The 18,748-nt window shown below is 46.1% G+C and overlaps 1 protein-coding gene across 2 annotated transcripts in view; it reads right to left on the bottom strand.

Annotated features, from left to right (window-relative positions):
* GPATCH1 (G-patch domain containing 1) overlaps positions 1–18,748 on the bottom strand; it is a 45,662-nt gene that overhangs the window by 10,446 nt on the left and 16,468 nt on the right. For both annotated transcript variants that reach the window (XM_047791069.1, XM_047791070.1), the window contains exons 8-16: positions 17,362–17,509; positions 14,004–14,083; positions 12,244–12,448; positions 9,793–10,089; positions 8,652–8,830; positions 7,640–7,767; positions 6,576–6,712; positions 5,750–5,916; positions 2,906–3,122 (exon numbers count right to left, since the gene is read on the bottom strand). In XM_047791069.1, the coding sequence (XP_047647025.1) occupies positions 2,906–3,122; positions 5,750–5,916; positions 6,576–6,712; positions 7,640–7,767; positions 8,652–8,830; positions 9,793–10,089; positions 12,244–12,448; positions 14,004–14,083; positions 17,362–17,509 (1,558 nt within the window). The remainder of the gene's footprint in view (positions 1–2,905; positions 3,123–5,749; positions 5,917–6,575; positions 6,713–7,639; positions 7,768–8,651; positions 8,831–9,792; positions 10,090–12,243; positions 12,449–14,003; positions 14,084–17,361; positions 17,510–18,748) is intronic.

Here is an 18,748-nt window from a genome sequence, read left to right as displayed (position 1 = left end):
AAGAAATAGACTCACATTTGTAATCAGCTAAGGGCAAACTATTTTATATCTCTACATAACTTTTTTTGATATTGTTGTTTTTCGTTTTTGTTTTGTTTTGTTTTGTTTTTTGTCTTTCTAGGGCCATACCCAAGGCATACGGAGGTTCCCAGGCTAGGGGTCGAATTGGGGCTACAGCTGACAGCCTACACCACAGCCACAGCAACTCAGGATTAGAGCCGCATCTGCATCTGTGACTTACACCATAGCTCACAGCAACACTGATCCTTAATCCACTGAACGAGGCCAAGGATCGACCCTGTATCCTCATGGATGCTGGTCAGGTTCGTTTCTGCTGACCCACAATGGGAACCCCTCTATGTAACTTTTTGGTAAAAGGCCCTCAAAAATTATACCCAAGGCCATCCCAGACTGACTGTGGTGTAGGCTGTCAGCTATAGCCCCAATTCAACCCCTAGCCTGGGAACCTCCATATGCCTTGGGTACGGCCCTAGAAAGACAAAATACAAGGGCAGGCAGAACAATCTAAGGCTGAGACGAGAAATTCTGTGCAGCTACCTAAGCATCTGAAGAGTTTCCCACCTTTGCAAGCACCAGATAACCTCCTTTCCTGAGCCAAAACTCTGGCTGCGGTAAACAGAACAAGTAGAACATGCAACTAACCAAGTGTTAGGCTGCTAACCAAGCTAGTAGTAACCAAGCTACTAACCAAGCCTAACACTTGGTTTTCCATATATATATATATATATATATATATATATATACACACCAGAGATTTATACCAGCTGGAAAAAAAAAAGAACTCTGCTTCACTACAATTAAAAATATAAAAGGTTATACATCATAAAAAAATTTTTTGGACCATTCTACTAAGGAAACTTGGGTCTACTAAAGGAAACAAAGCAAACAATAAACAAATAGGATCTAATTAAACTAAAAATCTTTTGCACAGCAAAGAAAACCATCAACAAAATGAAAAGACAACTGAATGGAGAAAATATCTGCAAATGATACGATCAATAATCGGGTTAAACTCCAAAATATTTAAACTGCTCATACAACTCAACATCAAAAAAACAAACCACCCAATTAAAAAATGGGTAGAAGACCTGAATAGACCTTTTTCAAAGAAGACATACAGAGGGCCAACAGGTATATGAAAAGATGCTCAACACCCCTAATTAGCAGAAACATGCAAATTGAAACTACAACGAGATTTCACCTCACACCTGTCAGAATGGCCATCATCAAAAGGGCCACAAACAACCAATGGTGAGGATGTGGAGAAAAGTACAGTGATTGTGGCAATATAAATTGGTGCAGCCGCTATGGAAAACAGTACGGAGGGGCCTCAAACACTAAAAATGTAACTATCATATGATCCAGCCATCCCATTCCTGGGCCTATCTCCAGAAAAAAAAGAGAAACTCTAATTCGAAAAGAAACATGCACCCCAGTGTTCACAGCAGCATTATTACAACAGCCAAGACACAGAAGCAGTCTGAGTGTCCACCGCAAGTATCCACAGATGAACATGGATAAAGACGTGGAATGGAATGGGATGGACTCCTCAGCTACAAAAAAGAATGAAATTTTACCATTTGTAGCAATGCGGATGGACCTGAAGGGTATTACGCTAAGTGAAATAACCCAGACAAAGATTAATACTGCATGTTATCCCTCACAAAGGAATCCAAAAAAATAAAATAAATGAAGGAATATAACACAACAGAAAGAGGAGTTCCCGTCATGGCACAGTGGTTAACGAATCCGAATAGGAACCATGAGGTTGCGGGTTCAGTCCCTGGGCTTGCTCAGTGGGTTAAGGATCTGGCGTTGCCATGAGCTGTGGTGTAGGTTGCAGATGCGGCTTGGATCCCGAGTTGCTGTGGCTGTGGCGTAGGCTAGTGGCTACAGCTCTGATTCAACCCCTAGCCTGGGAACCTCCATGTGCCGTGGGAGTGGCCCTAGAAAAGGTAAACAGACCAAAAACAAAAACAAAAACAAAAACAAAAACAAAAAAACAGAAAGAGACTCACAGATATAGAAAACATGTTAGTTACCTGTGGGGAGAGAGAAAGGGGAGGGGCAAGAGAGAGATGGGGATTCAGAGGAACAAACTACTATGTGTAAAATAAAAAGCTACAGAGATACTGTACAGCACAGGGAATATAGCCTATACATACATACATACACACACACACACACACACACACACACACACACACACACACATATATTTTTTTTGTCTTTTATCCTTTTTAGGGCCGTACCCAAGGCACATAGAGGTTCCCGGGCTAGTGATCGAATGGGAGCTGTAGCCGCTGGCCTACACCACAGCCACAGCAACACTAGATCCGAGCCGTGTCTGAGACCTACATCACAGCTCATGGCAATGCCAGATCCTTAACCCACTGAGCGAGGCCAGGGATCGAACCCTAAACCTTGTGGTTCCTAGTGGGATTCGTTTCCGCCGCACCACGATGGGAACTCCTACAGCCGATATTTTATAACAATTTTAAATGGGGTATAATTTGAAAAAAATTGGAATCACTGTCATACACGTGAAACTAATATAATATTGTAAAGTAACCATGCTTAAAACTTATGATACTTTTCAAATTAAAAAAAAATTTTTTTTGGCCACACCCTCGGCATGCAGAAGTTCTCAGGCAGGGATTGAACCCATGCCACAGGAGTGACAATGCCAGATCCTTAATCGCTAGACCACCAGGGAACACACACCTAACTATACTTTTTTAACTAAAAAAAAAATACGAAAGATTAAAACATCATCAATTGCTAATGATCCTGGCTTAAAATGACCCACTAGACAAAGGGGCAGCTTCTCTAGAGACATCACTGTTTTCTTTTTTAGATCCCAAGTCTGAAATACTTGACATACCTTGTGCCACAGATGATGGCTCCACCAAGTCAGTCTCTTGGGGACTTTTGAGGTCAGCCTCCCTGGTACCCTCCTGATCGTCCTCACTGTCGCCTTGCTCATCCTCAGAGGAGGAAGACTTTTCATCCGAGGAGCTGGCAAAGATGGCTTTGAATAAATCCATGGGCGGGCGGCTACCTTCTCCTTCGGGCTGGGAATCCACACCTTTGTTTGCCACCTGGATTAACAGTGAAAGAGAAGTCAGGACTGAAGCAAGGGTGAAAGGAGCCACATGTTCTAGCACATCGTGCCCGTGAGCACACACACGCGTACGCACACATGGGCACATGCACACACATGCCTGCACACGTACTCATGTTTGCGATCACATACACGGATCTCCACCCCCACGCACTGCCTGACTAAATGGTGATGGGGATCACCCACGGGCCTCATCCTGTGGTGCTTCTGATTCGACCCCTGCACACGGCACTGCTGGTAGAAGCGGCTGAAGCCTCTTGTGGAAAGAGGTCATTCATCTGAATTGCAAAGGACCTAGAAAAAGGCAGTAGGGTCGAGCACAGATCCCCCATCCCGTTTGCAAAAGTCTACCCGAGGCTTCAGAGGTCCAACATGAAAGGTCGTGAAGGCAGTGTACTCATATAAAAGTGCAGAAGAGAAAACTGGGGGCCCTCCACACAGGGGGAAGGGTGTCAGGAACATGCTGGCATGTTCATAGCACACCATGCCAGAGCACGCCTCTGCAGCACAGGTCACCCTTCCTAGAACCAGCCCGGGTCTGGAGAGTCAGGTCAGCCAGTAAAGAATCAGCAACTCTGTCCACACTCCATTCTATAGAGGAGGAGCAAAGGTATGAAGAAGACAGGGCCCCCCACTCCAACAACCCACCACCCAACAGACAAGGGGTGGTCTAAGGTGCCAGGTGTGAAGAGCAGTGACGAGAGAGCCCAGGGCTGGCCTAGAACAGAAGCCACTCCACCCTTCCATCTCACCACCGAAGGACGTGGGTCAGGGCCACAACAGGCTCTGTAAACGATAAGAGGCTCTCGTGCCCAGGGTGGGTCTGGACTCCACCACCAGCTCTCCTCACTCTCGGCCAGTAGTCATGCCCTTGTCCCACATCGCCCCCAATTTCTGGAGGAGAGTTACAAATACTCAGGCAAGGAAAACTGATACAAGAGAGTGGAGTTTGTGATTTTAACATAAACCCTTTTCATATAAAAAAATTAGAGAAAAAAAGCCACTAAAAAAAAATCAGGACAGGAGTTCCTGTTGTGACTCAGCAGTAGTGAACCCAACTAGTATCCATGATACGGGTTCAATCCCTGGCCTCACTCAGTGGCTTAAGGATCTGGCGTTGCCGTGAGCTGTGGTGTAGGTTGAAGACAGGGCTCAGATCCAGTGTGGCTGTGGCTGTGGTTGTGGCTGTGGCTGGTGGCTACAGCTCTGATTCAACCCCTAGCCCTGGAACTTCCATATACCGTGGGTGCGGCCCTAAAAAGACAAAAATAAGAAATAAAAAATAAAGTTACATCTATATGCAGATATTACCCAGCAATCTCACTAGGTATTTACCCTAGGGGAGTGTAAACTTATGGTCACACACAAATCTGCACACAAATGTTCACAGCGGCTTTATTTATGATGGCCATAGCTGGAAACAATCATATATCCTCAAAGAGTAACTGGACCAAGGAGCTGTGGTTGCACCTGTACAATGAAATATCATCCAGCAAAAAGGGACAAACCACTGATACACAGAGAGTACTGATGACTCTCAAATGTAGGCCACAAAGTGAAGGAAACCAGTCTCAAAAGACTACATACACACATGGTCTGATGCCGTTTATATAACATTCTGGAAAGAGCAATAAACTATAGAGACAGAGAACAGATGAGCGGTTGACAGGGGTTTGGGGTCGGGGGAAGCTATGACTACAAAGGGACAGCATAAAGGAGTTTTGGGGGATGATGGTACCATTTTGTATCCTAGTGTGGCTGTGGTTCCATGAATCTCTACATGTGAAAAAAATTCAGTGAACTGAACATTATTGTAAAGTCAAGGTTAATGCATGGTAATTTTGTAACAAAATTTTAATGAGGGATATTAGAAACAAAATGAACTTTTTATTAACTTTTTTTCCTTTTTCCTTTTTGGCTTCCCTGCAGCATATGATGTTCCTGGAACAGGAATCAGATCCGAGCTGCAGCTGAAACCTATAAAGCAGCTGAAGCAACACCAGATCTTTAACCCACTGCGCCGGGCCAGGGATGGAACCTGCATCCTAGCGCTGCAGAGATGCCGCCAAGCCTGCTGCACCACAACAGGAACTCCTAAGTTCAACTTTTAACTATGATGGCAGTACTTTAAAAAAAAAAACCCAATGGATATTTTCCATATAGTCTCCACAAAAGAGAAGATGTGTCACTTGAAAAATTCTATTTTTTATGCAATATAGTGAATTTTGTTTCAGTGGTAATGCTAAGTGAATATTCAAGGCAGAGAAGTTTATAACTTCTCGAGTGATTAAAGCCATGATTGAAATTGTTGAAACGTAGGGCATGTGTTGGCAAACTATAGCCCATGGGCCAAATCCAATCCTGTTTTTGTAAATAAAGTTTTATTGGAACACAAATTGCCTGTGATATCTTTTACCCTCCAGAGCAGAGGTGAATAGTTTCTAGAAAGACAGTATGGCCCACAAAGGCTAATAATATATTTAATGTCTGGCCTTTCACAGAAAAAGTCTGCCAACCGCTCTATCAAGTAATAATAGCGCATCACACAGAAAAAGGCAAAGTCCACAGTCAGCCTGGCAAAGAGAACCTGAAAGCCCCACATACCTTATTTGAGACCGGTTCTGTCACATGCTCTTCCTCTTTTTTCACTAAGGAGCTGGACTCTTGTTTAGGTGGACCAACTTTGGATCTAGCCAAACTTAAAAATTCACTAATGGAATCTTCTTTCTTTTCCTGTTTAGATGTATCCCATCTGGACGGCTTCCGTGATTCTGAAAGGGAGGACAGAGACCTAACATCAGAATGAGCAAGCAGAAGGCCAGCTCTGCCTTATGGTTCATTTAAGAACACGAGCGAACTTACTGAGGGCCAGGCAGCGTGCCAGGTGCTGGGGATGCAGCAGATGCTGAGGCAAAGCCCAACCCCAGTCAGTGCACACCTGGACCATTTCTGCTGTGTGTGAGCTAATTATCTGTATGAACCATTCTCTCTCTCTCTCTCTTTTTTTTTTGTCTTTTTAGGGCTGTACTCGCTGCATATGGAAGTTCCCAGGTTAGGGGTCAAATTGGAGCTGCAGCTGCCGGCCCACACCACAGCCACCCAAACTTGGCATCTGAGCCACATCTACAACCTACACCACAGCCACAGCAACTCAGAATCCGAGCTGCGTCTTTGACCTACACCACAGCTCATGGTAATGCCAGATCCTTAACCCATCCAGTGAGGCCAGGGATCGAACCTGCATCCTCATGGATGTTAGTCGGGTTCGTTACCACTGAGCCACCACAGGAACTCCAAGGATTCTCTTAATAGAGGGAGAGCTGGGACTACATGCACCAAGAGGATGACACCACCCTTTACGTCTCTCCCCCAGACGGCCTAGGAGGTTGAGACCACCGTCAGCCCGTGGCCCTGGGGACGCCCTACTCACTGTCGGGACCTCGGTGCTGAGGACCTTTTTCGCTTGATGCTTGAGTTGCAGGTGAGGAAGCTGACTCTGGGATTGTCAGGAAGTTGAAGACGGAGTATTTGTCACGTTTCACTCTCGGTAAGCCAACTAAAGTTGAACTGGGGGTTGAAAAGGAAACACGTATCTAACTTGACTGACAACGGCAAGGCAAGGGCAAGATCCAATTCCTGTAAACCTGTGCATCTCATGCTTTTCACCAGTAACTCTTCTACTTGGCTGAACAGTTTCCTTAAGATGTTTTTACTTCCCAAGGCAATTTAAGAAATAAATGGGAATGGGTGACTTTAGGAGCCCCCACGAGTTTTTTCTTATTCTAGTAAGAGCTAAAATTTAACTTTGACAATGGATTTCCATGAAGGAAAAGTTCCGCTGCTAAAAATATACCTAATTTTTTTTTTTTTCTTTTTAGGGCCGCACCTGTGGCAATATGGAGGTTCCCAGACTAGGGGTCCAAATGGAGCCACAGCTGCTGGCCTAAGCCGCAGTCACAGCAACACAGGATCCGAGCTGCGTCTGCAACCTACACCACAGCTCACGACGATGCCAGATCCTTAACCCACTGAGTGAGGCCAGGGATCGAACCTGCGTTCTTATGGATTCTGGTCAGATTCATTTTCCACTGAGCCACGACAGGAACTCCTAAATCTTCTGACAAAGACTCTGATTCAACGGTACATGCCTTTGTGCAGGGTTTATAATCAACTGAGGAGGTGCTGAACTTGTGTAAAGAATCAGAAGACACAAGTCTATGTGCATCATGGAAAAGGTGGCAACTTAGGCAAGACATTTTTGTAACGACATTTCTGATTTCATTAGCTGCAGTACAGAATAGAGTTTGCTAGCTGGGTATCTGCCTATCTTTTTGGTAACAAATTAATAGAAGTTAAATCTGCAAAGGTTGCAGCACTGAGCCTTTCCAATTAAGTTCATCTAGAGAAAAGGAATTTAAATGAGTGTGTAGGGGGAAAGTTAGCTCTAATATGGGGGAATAAGATCTCATGTAAGGGCAGGTTTATCCAACTTACTCTGGATAAGGGTCAGGGACGTTAAACCTCTTACACAGAAGCTTGTCAGGGTGCCACTCAAATGTGTCTCGGGTAAGCTTCCCAAACATCTTCATCTTCACAGCCGACTGCTTGTCACTGACGTCATTCTGGGGAAAGAGTCACCTGTTTCATCAGGCAGCCACACAACTGACCTGTCTGCTCGTCCATTTATAACTTTGCAAACACTCTTCTAAAATTTCAATTTTTTTTCTTATTTTTTTCCCTTTTTACAGCAGTACCTGCGGCACATGGAAGTTCCCAGGCTAGGGACTGAATCGAAGCTGCAGCTGCCAGCCTGTGCTGCAGCCACAGCAACACTGGGTTTGAGCTGCATCTTCGGCAACGCTAGATCCTTAACCTGCTGAGCCACAACGGAAACTCCTCTTCTAACTTTTCAAAACAGCTAATTCTACATTTTTTGCTGAAGCACACTGGAAGCTAAAAGCATAAAGCCATTTCTTTTTTTCTTTTTTGGCCGCACCCACGGCAATGGGGAGGTTCCTGGGCCAGGCATCGAACCCATGCCACACAGTGACTCAAGCCATTGCAGCGACAATGTTGGATCCTTAACTTGCTGTGCCCCAAGGGACCTCTCATAAAGCCATTTCTTATCCCATGGTGCCATGTGTCTTCTGATCTTTTCACTGGAGGAGTTAATTTTTTTTTTTTTGTCTTTTTGTCATTTTTGGGGCTGCTCCCGCAGCATATGGAGGTTCCCAGGCTAGGGGTCGAATTGGAGCTGTAGCCACCAGCCTACGCCAGAGCCACAGCAACACAGGATCCGAGCCACGTCTGCGACCTACACCACAGCTCACGGCCATGCCAGATCGTTAAGCTACTGAGCAAGGCCAGGGATCGAACCTGCAACCTCACGGTTCTTAGTCGCATTCGTTAACCACTGCACCACGACAGGAACTCCAGGAGTTAATATATCTGGCTACACAGCACTTTAATTTTGAAATTCACCATGTAGGGAATGGTGGTGACCGACCTCTTGGTCCCGGGGGACTTCCACCTGATCGGAATCGTCCTCCTCCTTGGCGTGAGTGAACCGGGAAGAGAGGGTGGAGTGGGAGGACACGTACAGCCGGGCTGCCCGGGAGAACTCATCCCGCTCGCGGCCCCGCTCCCACTCTGTCATACTGGGGTCCAGACAACGTTCCAAGGCATCTGGAGGAGAGACGAAGAAACTGCTGAACTTAAAGGAAAACACCTCGTGGGTACCACTGTATCCCTGGAGATTTCACTGCAGGAGACATAAACACTTCCCCTGGTTTTTAAGAGCATGGTGGGGAGGTACTTGGCAGCTAATATTGCTCCCGCCCCCAAAAATGATGCTTTTGTCGAATTCTGCCTACTGCATATAACTGGGGAGCACATTTGGGGACTAACGCATGGTGAAATTTTCGAAGCAGGGAACTTCTTACTATGGCCAGAGAGTTAAAATGCATCCCAACCATATTCCTAAAGTTGAGGAGAAAACACTCCTTTCTCTAACTTTTTTTTTTTCCTCTTAATTTAACGAGTAAACATGAGGAGTGTAGATTCTTAGTAGGGAGTTAAGGCACAGCACACAAAGATCTGCTTTTGAGAAGCAGCTCCTCTAATTTGCTGACAAGCTCTCACAAGGACGACTGTGTACGAGAGCCAGCTCTTGCCTCGATCCTGCCATGTGAACTTCACAGCTCACCCAGTGACTTCTTCCTCGTGTAAAGCTTCAACAGCCAACTGTCTTTGTAAGTCAAATTTCAGACGATGATTTAGAGCTAGAGGGTTAGGATCTTAAGTAGGGTGGGAGATGACCTTGTTCTCTTGGCATGAAATGCAACCCTTACATAGAAATCAAGCATTTGCCAACAGCAAATGGTCTGTAATTTCGCATCAGCCACTGCCAAGGCACGCTCTCTTCTGAAACCGCTATCTGTGGGGCCCGAGATAGAGAGAAACACTAGCTAATTGTTCTTGCTTTCTAAAGTCCAAAGCCCGGCCCTGAGATCTTTGCACTCTTCACAGCAGGGCAAAGTAAAACCCTGCCAGAGCCGGATACCTCAGTTCTAAATCCGGGCCTAGGCCCAGAACAGTAAGAATGCTCCCCGCTGCCGACACGTGGGAGGTCCAGGGCTAGCACCCACCTTTCTGACCTCGTTTCATATTTGCTAAAAACTCCTCATATCGTTTTTGCTTTTCTGGATCTTTTGCGAAAGGTTTGAAGTTGCTGGCTCTTGTGGTGGCTGTGCCACCACACAATGCCAGGTGCCAAGAGGAGTGTCCCATGTCTGGAGAGGAGGCCTGGGGTCTGCTGCTTGAGGCATTCTGGGCCAGACTCCTGGCCTTGAGTTGAGCTGCTTTAAGGTCAGTTGCCTGCTTCACCTCTTTGAGTCTCTCTTTATCTTTTTGGGACAGAAATTCTAATACTGAGGTGGCTGCACCTAAATAAAAACAATAATAAGGAAGAGATCATAAACATCGTAAAGACAACTACTCTCACATTTCTCTCGACAGACATTTTCCCTGCCTAGACAGTAATAAAATAATGGCACTCCTGGAGTTCCCACTGTGGCTCAGCAGTAATGAACCTGACTAGTATCCATGAGGATGCAGGTTTGATCCCTGGCCTCATTCAGTGGGTTAAGGATCCAGTGTTGCCGTGAGCTGCAGTGTAGGTCACAGACGCGGCCTGGATCCCACCCACATTCCTGTGGCTGTGGTGTAGGCTGGCAGCTGCAGGTCCAATTTGATCCCTAACCTGGGAACTTCCATTTGCCAGGTGTGGCCCTAAAAAGAAAGAAAGGAACAAACAAAAGAAACACAAAACATGAGGGAAGAGCAGAAGTAGAGGAAACAGGAAACATGAAGGCCGGGGTGGGGGGGGGGCGCATCCCGCAGGTTTGGAGGGAAGAGGGAAGAGGGAGGCTGGACCACGGGGCGGGGAGGGGTGTTTTCAGGGAAAGTGGTGTCAGCTGTGGCCTGAGAAGTAGAAAGGGCCGGGTCCACAGGGCCCTGCGGGAAGTCTGGATTTTTCCTTAGTGTGAGCACAACTGGAGTATTTGCGGGAGGCAGGTGGGTGGCGATAGAACTGGGCTCATCTGGCTGCTGTTGAAGGGCGCAGGCTGCAGAGAGAAAGGAAGGGAACCGAGGAGACCAGTGAGAAGCCTGCTGCAAAGCTCCAGGTGAGAGAAGGGGGGGTCCTGGACCAGGGTGGAAGCAGCAGAAATGCAGAGAAGAGGAGGGGGTCCCCACGTGTTTGGACTTGCTGAGGGACTGGGGAGGGCAGGGGGATGGAGGGAAAGAAAAGAGCTAAGTATTAGGATGCCCGTGCTCTGGTCCAGGCAGTGGGTCGCCGGTGGTACCATTTACTGAGAAGCGGAAGACTAGAGAAAGAGTGAGTTTGGGGAAAGAAATGGGGAACCAAGAGCTCTCCTTTGGTCTCTGGTATCTGAGACACCTGTTAGGCTCCCAAACAGCACGTCCAAGTTCATCTCACATGGTGGGATTTTCGGCTCCAGCCTATAGGGGATTCTCCATGTCTGTCCTTACTTTCAGACACAGTCATTCCTTTTAGGCTTTCGGGAAAAGAAAAAACAAAAAATCATACATCCTCACACTGTGCAGAAAAAGTGAAGTACAAATGGCCCTGGTCTTCGCCTTATTCTTGGACAATTATGAAAAGTCTAAAACCTCACAGGGAACTAAATCCAATCTCTCGGGACAGAACTTGATGGAAGGTAACATGAAAAAAAGAATGTATATATATGTATGACTGGGTCATTCTGCTATACAGCAGAAGTTGATACAACATTGTAAATCAATTACTTTATTTTTTTTGACTTTTTTTTGTTTTTTTTGCCATTTCTTGGGCTGCTCTGCAGCATATGGAGGTTCCCAGGCTAGGGGTCCAATCGGAGCTGTAGACGCTGACTACACCAGAGCCGCAGCAACGCTGGATCCGAGCCGAGTCTACAACCTACACTACAGCTCATAGCAACGCTGGATCCTCAACCCACTGAGCAAGGCCAGGGATCAAACCTGCAACGTCATGATTCCTAGTCGGATACATTAACCACTGAGCCACGATGGGAACTCCCAATTACACTTTAAAAAAAAATAGCCTAAAATCTGCTGCACTTAAGACCGGGCTTTTTTTTTTTTTTTGCTTTTAAAGGCTGTATCTACAGCATATGGAGGTTCCCAGGCTAGGGGGCCGAATCAGAGCTGCAGCTGCTGGCCTACACCACAGCACAGCAACACAGGATCCAAGCCGTGTCTTTGACCTATACCACAGCTCACGGCAACGCCAGGTCCTTTACCCACTGAGGGAAGCCACGGATCGAACCCGAATCCTCATGGATACTAGCTGGATTTGTTTCCACTCTGCCATAGTGGGAACTCGGTGGGCAAACAAGCCTTAAGTAAAGACGTGTATGTACACTGTGAAGTATGTCATTCACCGTAAACGACTTTATTCCTCCACTTCGGGAGTACAAAATTATGTGGAAATTTTCAATTGGAAAACAACTTTTCATTTTGATTTGAATGACTCAGATGATTATAGATGTAATGATAGGCACCTCCATGACACATACCTTGACTAGGCGTTTCTCCTAGCAACTCTCCCCGCTTGGAGGCATTCAGTTGGTGCCTACTCTGTGTCCCTGGGTCATGTGTGGGCTTTCCAGCAGACTCTGATAATACTTGAAGTAAGCGGGCGTTCTCTGAGGTGGCGGCCACCACAGGTCGGAAATAGTGCACAGGTCGATAGTCTCTTGGCAATGCAGGTGGGGGATAGATCTTTAACAAAACAAAACAAAACTCAGAAAACAAAGGCTTCCGGGTGATCCTGTGCAATTTAACAAAGAAAACCCATTACCTGTGAGTGTTGATAACCCCACCCTTTCCCAGGACGACCCTCAGCAGGTAGGAAAAGCCTACCCAGGTTCCCAGCCAACATCCATCCTGGATCTGGAGGGTCACCAGCCACTGTCCTCGCAGCCAGACATTTGAAGTACCACCCTGAACACGCTACACGGAGATGCTGATATGCATGTGTTACATGATGAGAATAATAATTATTGTTTGTACTACTGGTCCATATGCAGAACTGGCCCACTGTGAATCAGAAAACTTAGGAAAGTATGACTCACAACTTAGATAAAAATAATAACTTTAGAAAGGTTACTTTTAAATACGGAATTCTTTGTCTGGTTAGGTTTCAGTTCCAAATTAGAGTGTCAGGACTTATTTTTCGACCCAAGGGTTTTTTTGGCCTGTGGCATGCAGAAGTTCCTGGGCCAGGGATCAAACCTGTGCCACAGAGGAAGTGACCCAAGCCACAGCAGTGACATCTCCAGATCTTTAACCCACTGAGCCACCAACCATGACTCTATTTTGCCTCTGGATCCAGAGGCTGGGTTTTTGGCCACATATTAGAAAACCTGCCATCTGGAAAAGGCTCAGTGAACACGGCCCTGCTCTGAACTGTTCATACCCAAAGCCCTGCTCCAGCAAGGAGCGCCTCAGGAACCACCAGCGCCTGTCTCTCTGTTTACACACTGACCACCACAGTGGACTGGTCTGTCTGGCACCCTCGATAACACGAGCTACTTGTGGGCCAAGACTTAGTCCTATTTATCCTTGAACCCTAAGCAGAGTGAGTACTTAACCGTTTATATGCTCCTTCTTCATATGTGTAAAACCTCATACATGTAAAACTTCATACATGTAAAACTTTCACGTTCTCCTTTGACATGATGTGGCATTTCTGGTGGTAGATAACAGTGGCTCACTATGTGCCCATTGCTGTCCTGAATATATTCTGCTCGTCGTTAGAACACATTAACTGTCATGACTAAACGAATCACAGCCACTGTGCATAAGGAGGTTCCCAGGCTAGGGATCTAATCAGAGCTGTAGCCGCCAGCCTACACCAGAGCCACAGCAATGCCGGATCCGAGCCGCGTCTGCGACTTACACCACAGCTCACAGCAATGCCGGATCCTTAACCCACTGAGCGACGCCAGGGATCGAACCTGCAACCTCATGGTTCCTAGTCAGATTCGTTTCCGCTGCGCCACGGACGGGAACTCCTATAATTCCTTCTTAATGGAAATAACCGCTCACTCGAAGTTGGGATATAAAAGATGAGCAGTTAAATGTTGGGGACACAATGTAGCTACTGACATTTCCATCGCCAAATATTTTTCCCTGGGCAATCACTAGTACCCAGGCTGTTGCTCTCTGAAAACAGAATTTACTTATCTTTTCAGCTGTTAATATAATAACAGATTACACAGCAGCAAATGTTTTAAGTAGTAACCAGTAAGAAAAAAGAAACAAACAAACTTACTTTCTTAGAAGATAAAGGTTTAGAAGCCAAGGAAAATCCATCCAAAATTTTGCCAACATAGCGAAGGTCTTTCTCTGATTCTACAAGATGATGTCATTTGATTAATTCCAGAAGCAGAAAAGATTAGAATAAGACAAAAGACCTCAGTTTTTTATCTCCAAGAACATACACAGTACATGTCATCAGTGCTATCGGTAAAGGGGAAGAAAGCACACACGCAAAGCCCCCACACCTCTGTTGACTCAGTGACTGGCAGCCTGGCCCACACCGCCCTGGGCTGATTAGGCCGCCCAGGTAACCATGGCCCTTCAACAGTGCCGTTCAGAAAAAGTACCTGAGGTCCTAAGCTAAGGGGCATCAAAGAATATACTCTGTGGGGTACAAGATGGCAGGAAAAAACCATCAAGAGAACAAGCAGAGATAAAAATAATGGTGAGTCATTTCTAAAACTAAGTGAAGAACCCTGGGGAGACGACCTCCCCATTTCCTTAGCAACCATCCAAATGAGACATAAAAGGCAATCCAACCAGGTCAGCCTGTAATCAAATCATAGGATAAAAATAGAAGGTGCTTTTGTCTTCTTTGGAGACAAAAAGACATTCTAACGAGAGATAAAGATCATCAATTTGGGATACGGAATGACTGACGCCCTCTGACCTGCAGCCAGGGAGGGTCTTTTGGTTGCGGAGACCACCCCTTGGATTCTTAAGGGTTTTCTACACTTGGTGGTTGCGTCAATGGTCCAAATGTACAGACTGCATCTTCAGGACGCAAAAGCCCCTCCGACACGACCACCAGCACTTATCCACGCTGGACGTTGGAACCTGAAGCGGGTATGGCTGCCCCTGGTGCAGGAGGCACTGGAGTTTTTGGCCGCTCATCATGCAGGATGGCCCGTAACGGCCCTCCTCTACCAAGTCATTATTTGTGCTTCAACCGAGGTACAACTTTTCCAACAGCTTCTGAAGTCCCTGACATTCTGTAGGGATAAGTGGGGATTAAATTTTACATTCTTGGAATTTTGTATTATTTTAAAACCGCAATTTCAGTTTTATGGATGTGTTCTGAAGAAATAAATGTCTATAAAGAGAGCGCCATGGGACTGTTATAGCCCTAGTGATGATGGAAAAAAAAAATAAGAACAATTTAAAATCAGCCATGGAGATCAGCCACACACAGGTTCACAGAGTGAAAAACCCTAAGGTCAAAACTATAGATGTTGGGCCCCCAAGCGGAGGAGAGGGGACTGTGGCAGAGAAGGGATAAGGGAAGGGTGGGGCACTCAGAGGGAGGCCCAGCCAGGCTTGATAGGGGGGGGAGTGGAGACTAATCAGCAGGTCAAAAGGGGCTGTCTAAAGGAAAAGCCAGATTTGGCTCAGCAGGCAGATTTAAATACGTAGGTTGTGTATACATGTATGTGTAGGTGGGTCAGCTTGCTGTACAGTAGAAAACTGACAGAACACTGTAAACCAGCTATCATGGAAAAAATAAAAATTGTTATAAATAAAAAAATACATATATTTATTACAAATGAGTAATTATTATATAATATATTATACATATTAGTAATATAGTATGTATGTTACTATGTGGATATAATTAATATAATTAATAACTAACAACTAGTATGTGTTACTACAAGCTATAATATTAACATTAATGTAACATTACATGTTTGGTTTTTTTTAGGTTTTTTTTTTTTTAGGGCCACACCTGTGGCATATGGAGGTTCCCAGGCTAGGGGTCTAATCGGAGCTGTTGCCCCCAGCCTACGGCACAGCCACAACAATGCGGGATCCGAGCCGTGTCTGCAACCTACACCACAGCTCACGGCAACACCAGATCCTTAACCCACTGAGCAAGGCCAGGGATCCAACCCGAAACCTCATGGTTCCTAGTCGGATTCGTTAACCACTGAGCCACGACGGGAAATCCCTATATCTTCTTTTAAGATATAAAAATAACACATTATCTTAGGAGAAAAATCTGAAAATATAGGTGGAGCAAAAGGGAGAGAATAAAAGTAGCCTAATTCTTACCCAGCGGTAATGCCTCCTAACATCTGGGTGCACACCACCCAGCAATGTGTGGAAAACCCCGGTCCTTTTTGTGGCGGTGATGACAGAGGCCACTAACAGGTGCAGAGCCTTCTAAGCCCTTTACTCACATTCAATGGGACAGGTAAGCCACTGCCACGCCCACTGCCCAGGCAAGGGCACTGAAGCACAGAGTGGTTAAGAAGCCTCCCCAAGGTCATAGCTGACAAATGGGCAGAGCCAGGACGGGAGCCCAGGCAGTCTGTCTTCAAAGCCTGTGTCCATAACCATTGTGTCCAAACTACTTCCACAGACAGTTTTTGCACCTGCTTTTTTCTCTTCTAGAAATGTAAAATTGGCATCATTTGGGGAGTGATGCTTAGATTATTTAGATGTATTTTATAAGAGTTCGATCAAACTTGATCTGACTAGAGCTAAAAAGGTCTAAATTGTTTTATCTCAACTCTCATCTCCTTACTTTAAGTGGTTGTTACAGTCATTTATTGTCTTTGGGGCAGATTCTGTGACAAAGCTGTAATGCCGTTTAATCCTCACTGCACATCACAAATGATGCCCAGAGAGGTTACAAGCCTTGCCCATGGTCAGGCAGCTGGCAAGGAAAGACCTGGGATTCAAATCCAGGTCTAATTGAACCTAAATCACATGCCACTGATACCTACTGATTCCTCCCTACATCTTTCTCTTTTATTTTTTTTCCCTCGGCCACACCCGTGGCATATGGAAGTTCCCAGGTCAGGAATCAAATGCACCACAGCAGTGACAATGCTGGATCCTTAACCTGCCAAGCCACCAGGAAACTCCCCTACACTTTTTCTAGAAAGGAAAACTGAAATCCTATTTGGAACCATAGGCTCTGAATCATTAAAGACTCTGACTTGAGATTCAAGGTGTGTTAAAAGATGTCCATCTCCTAGCTCAAGAAGAGCCCTTTAAGAGGAGGATACTCAAGTGAGAAGATGGGCTGGGCCTCAATCTCCATCCTGCGGCAGGCCCTCTGTGTACCGACCACCTAGTCCCCATGCCTGGCCTCCTGACTTGCTGCTTGACGTGGCGGCCTCTGGCCACTGGCTCAGTTAGTTCCTTGAGCTGGTAATGCTTCTCTCTGATCCGTAACGTAAGTCAGCACCTTTCTCCTTCTCTGATTCCTGGCCCCTCCTCCCGACCTTGTCTTGACAGTTGCCTTTGGCTTTGAACTGGTCTAAATTTCACTTCTATCTACTTCCCATGTCCGGCCTCTCCACACTTTGCTGCTCACTCTGCATCCGTGACCAACAACGCCAGCTGCAGATCCGTGGAATTACCTTTCTGACTTTTATATTCTTTGGGTGCTGTCCAGCCATAGAGCCCATCTCCAGGCTCCTCGTCCTTCAAAACAGTATCATACTTGGACAGAGTTTCTGTGGCATAGATATCATCGTCTTCCTCTTCCAGGGCACCTACACCAAAAGCCTTCAAAAATAAGATTTCACACTGAGCAATTACAGGTTTTAGGGTATGTCTGCATTAAAGGATAAGGATGTGACTGATCAGACCACTCTAGCACTTCTTTTTTTTTTTAACGGCCACACCCGAGGCATATGGAAGTTCCCAGGCTATGGGTCTAACCGGAGCTGTAGCCGCCGGCCTATGCCACAGCCATAGCCACGCCAGATCTGAGCCATGTCTGCAACCTACATGACAGCTCATGGCAATGCCAGATCCATCGAGTGAGGCCAGGGATCGAACCTGCATCCTCATGGATACTAACTAGTCAGATTTGTTTCCGCTGAACCATGATGGGAACTCCTAGCACTTTCAGATCACCAAGAGACTGCTTGAATGGGAGTCCCAGTTTAACACAGGGACCCATGTCTTTTGGAAAACAATGACCAGAAGGGAAGTGCCTCCAGTACTGGAGCTGTCCTCCAGGCTCAGCAGCAGCCATGGGTCTGGGTCCTAGTGGAGGAAGAGCACCCAAGCATCAGTGCAGGGGGAGAAATAGGGTCTCCAAAAGGAGAAAGGTAAAAAAAAATTTTTTTGGCTGCATTCACAGCATGTGGAATCAAACCCATGCCAGAGTTGCAACCTGAGCCATAGCAGTGACAGTGCCAGACCCTTAACCTGCTGAGCCACCAGGGAACTCCTAGAATGTTTATCTACTCTGCAGTGTGGCTTGGGGCCAGCACCAGTGATCAGGGTTTGAAGACCACTGCTACTCCAATGGCTGCTCAAAGAACACCTAATCTTTGTGGGAAATAGCCAAGAACACCACTTTTTGTAAAAAGGACTGCAGTGGGGGGGGGGACATGTATAGGAAAGAAAAGGTCATAATAAAATGACAAAGTCACTATTCTCTATATGGATTGTAGGAAAGAACCTCTGAATCAATCTGAGGAGACGGGAGAACAGGAAAAGCTATCTCCTCAAAGGTACAAAGCAAGTCTCCCTCGTAAAACTTACACCCAGGTTCCCGACTTAGGGCCGGCAGCCCTAGGAGATAGCCAGACAGGTAGTAAAACTTGGACCTGAACTTGAACAGGAAGATTGCAATTCAATTATTAACTAAAGCAAAGAGGTGAGTGTGGTTTTCTGCACAGTCCCACAAGGGTGTGGGGAAGCAGTTCTTGCTCCTGGGAAGGCACCTCCTCCACTAAGAACAGGAGGTCACGGGGTCTCGGGAGGGTGTGCTTTGCATGTCATCGGACAAGT

This window comes from Phacochoerus africanus, chromosome 8 (genome assembly GCF_016906955.1).
Source record: "Phacochoerus africanus isolate WHEZ1 chromosome 8, ROS_Pafr_v1, whole genome shotgun sequence".
NCBI classification, from domain to species: domain Eukaryota; kingdom Metazoa; phylum Chordata; class Mammalia; order Artiodactyla; family Suidae; genus Phacochoerus; species Phacochoerus africanus.
This window is presented reverse-complemented; position numbering and strand designations above follow the sequence as displayed.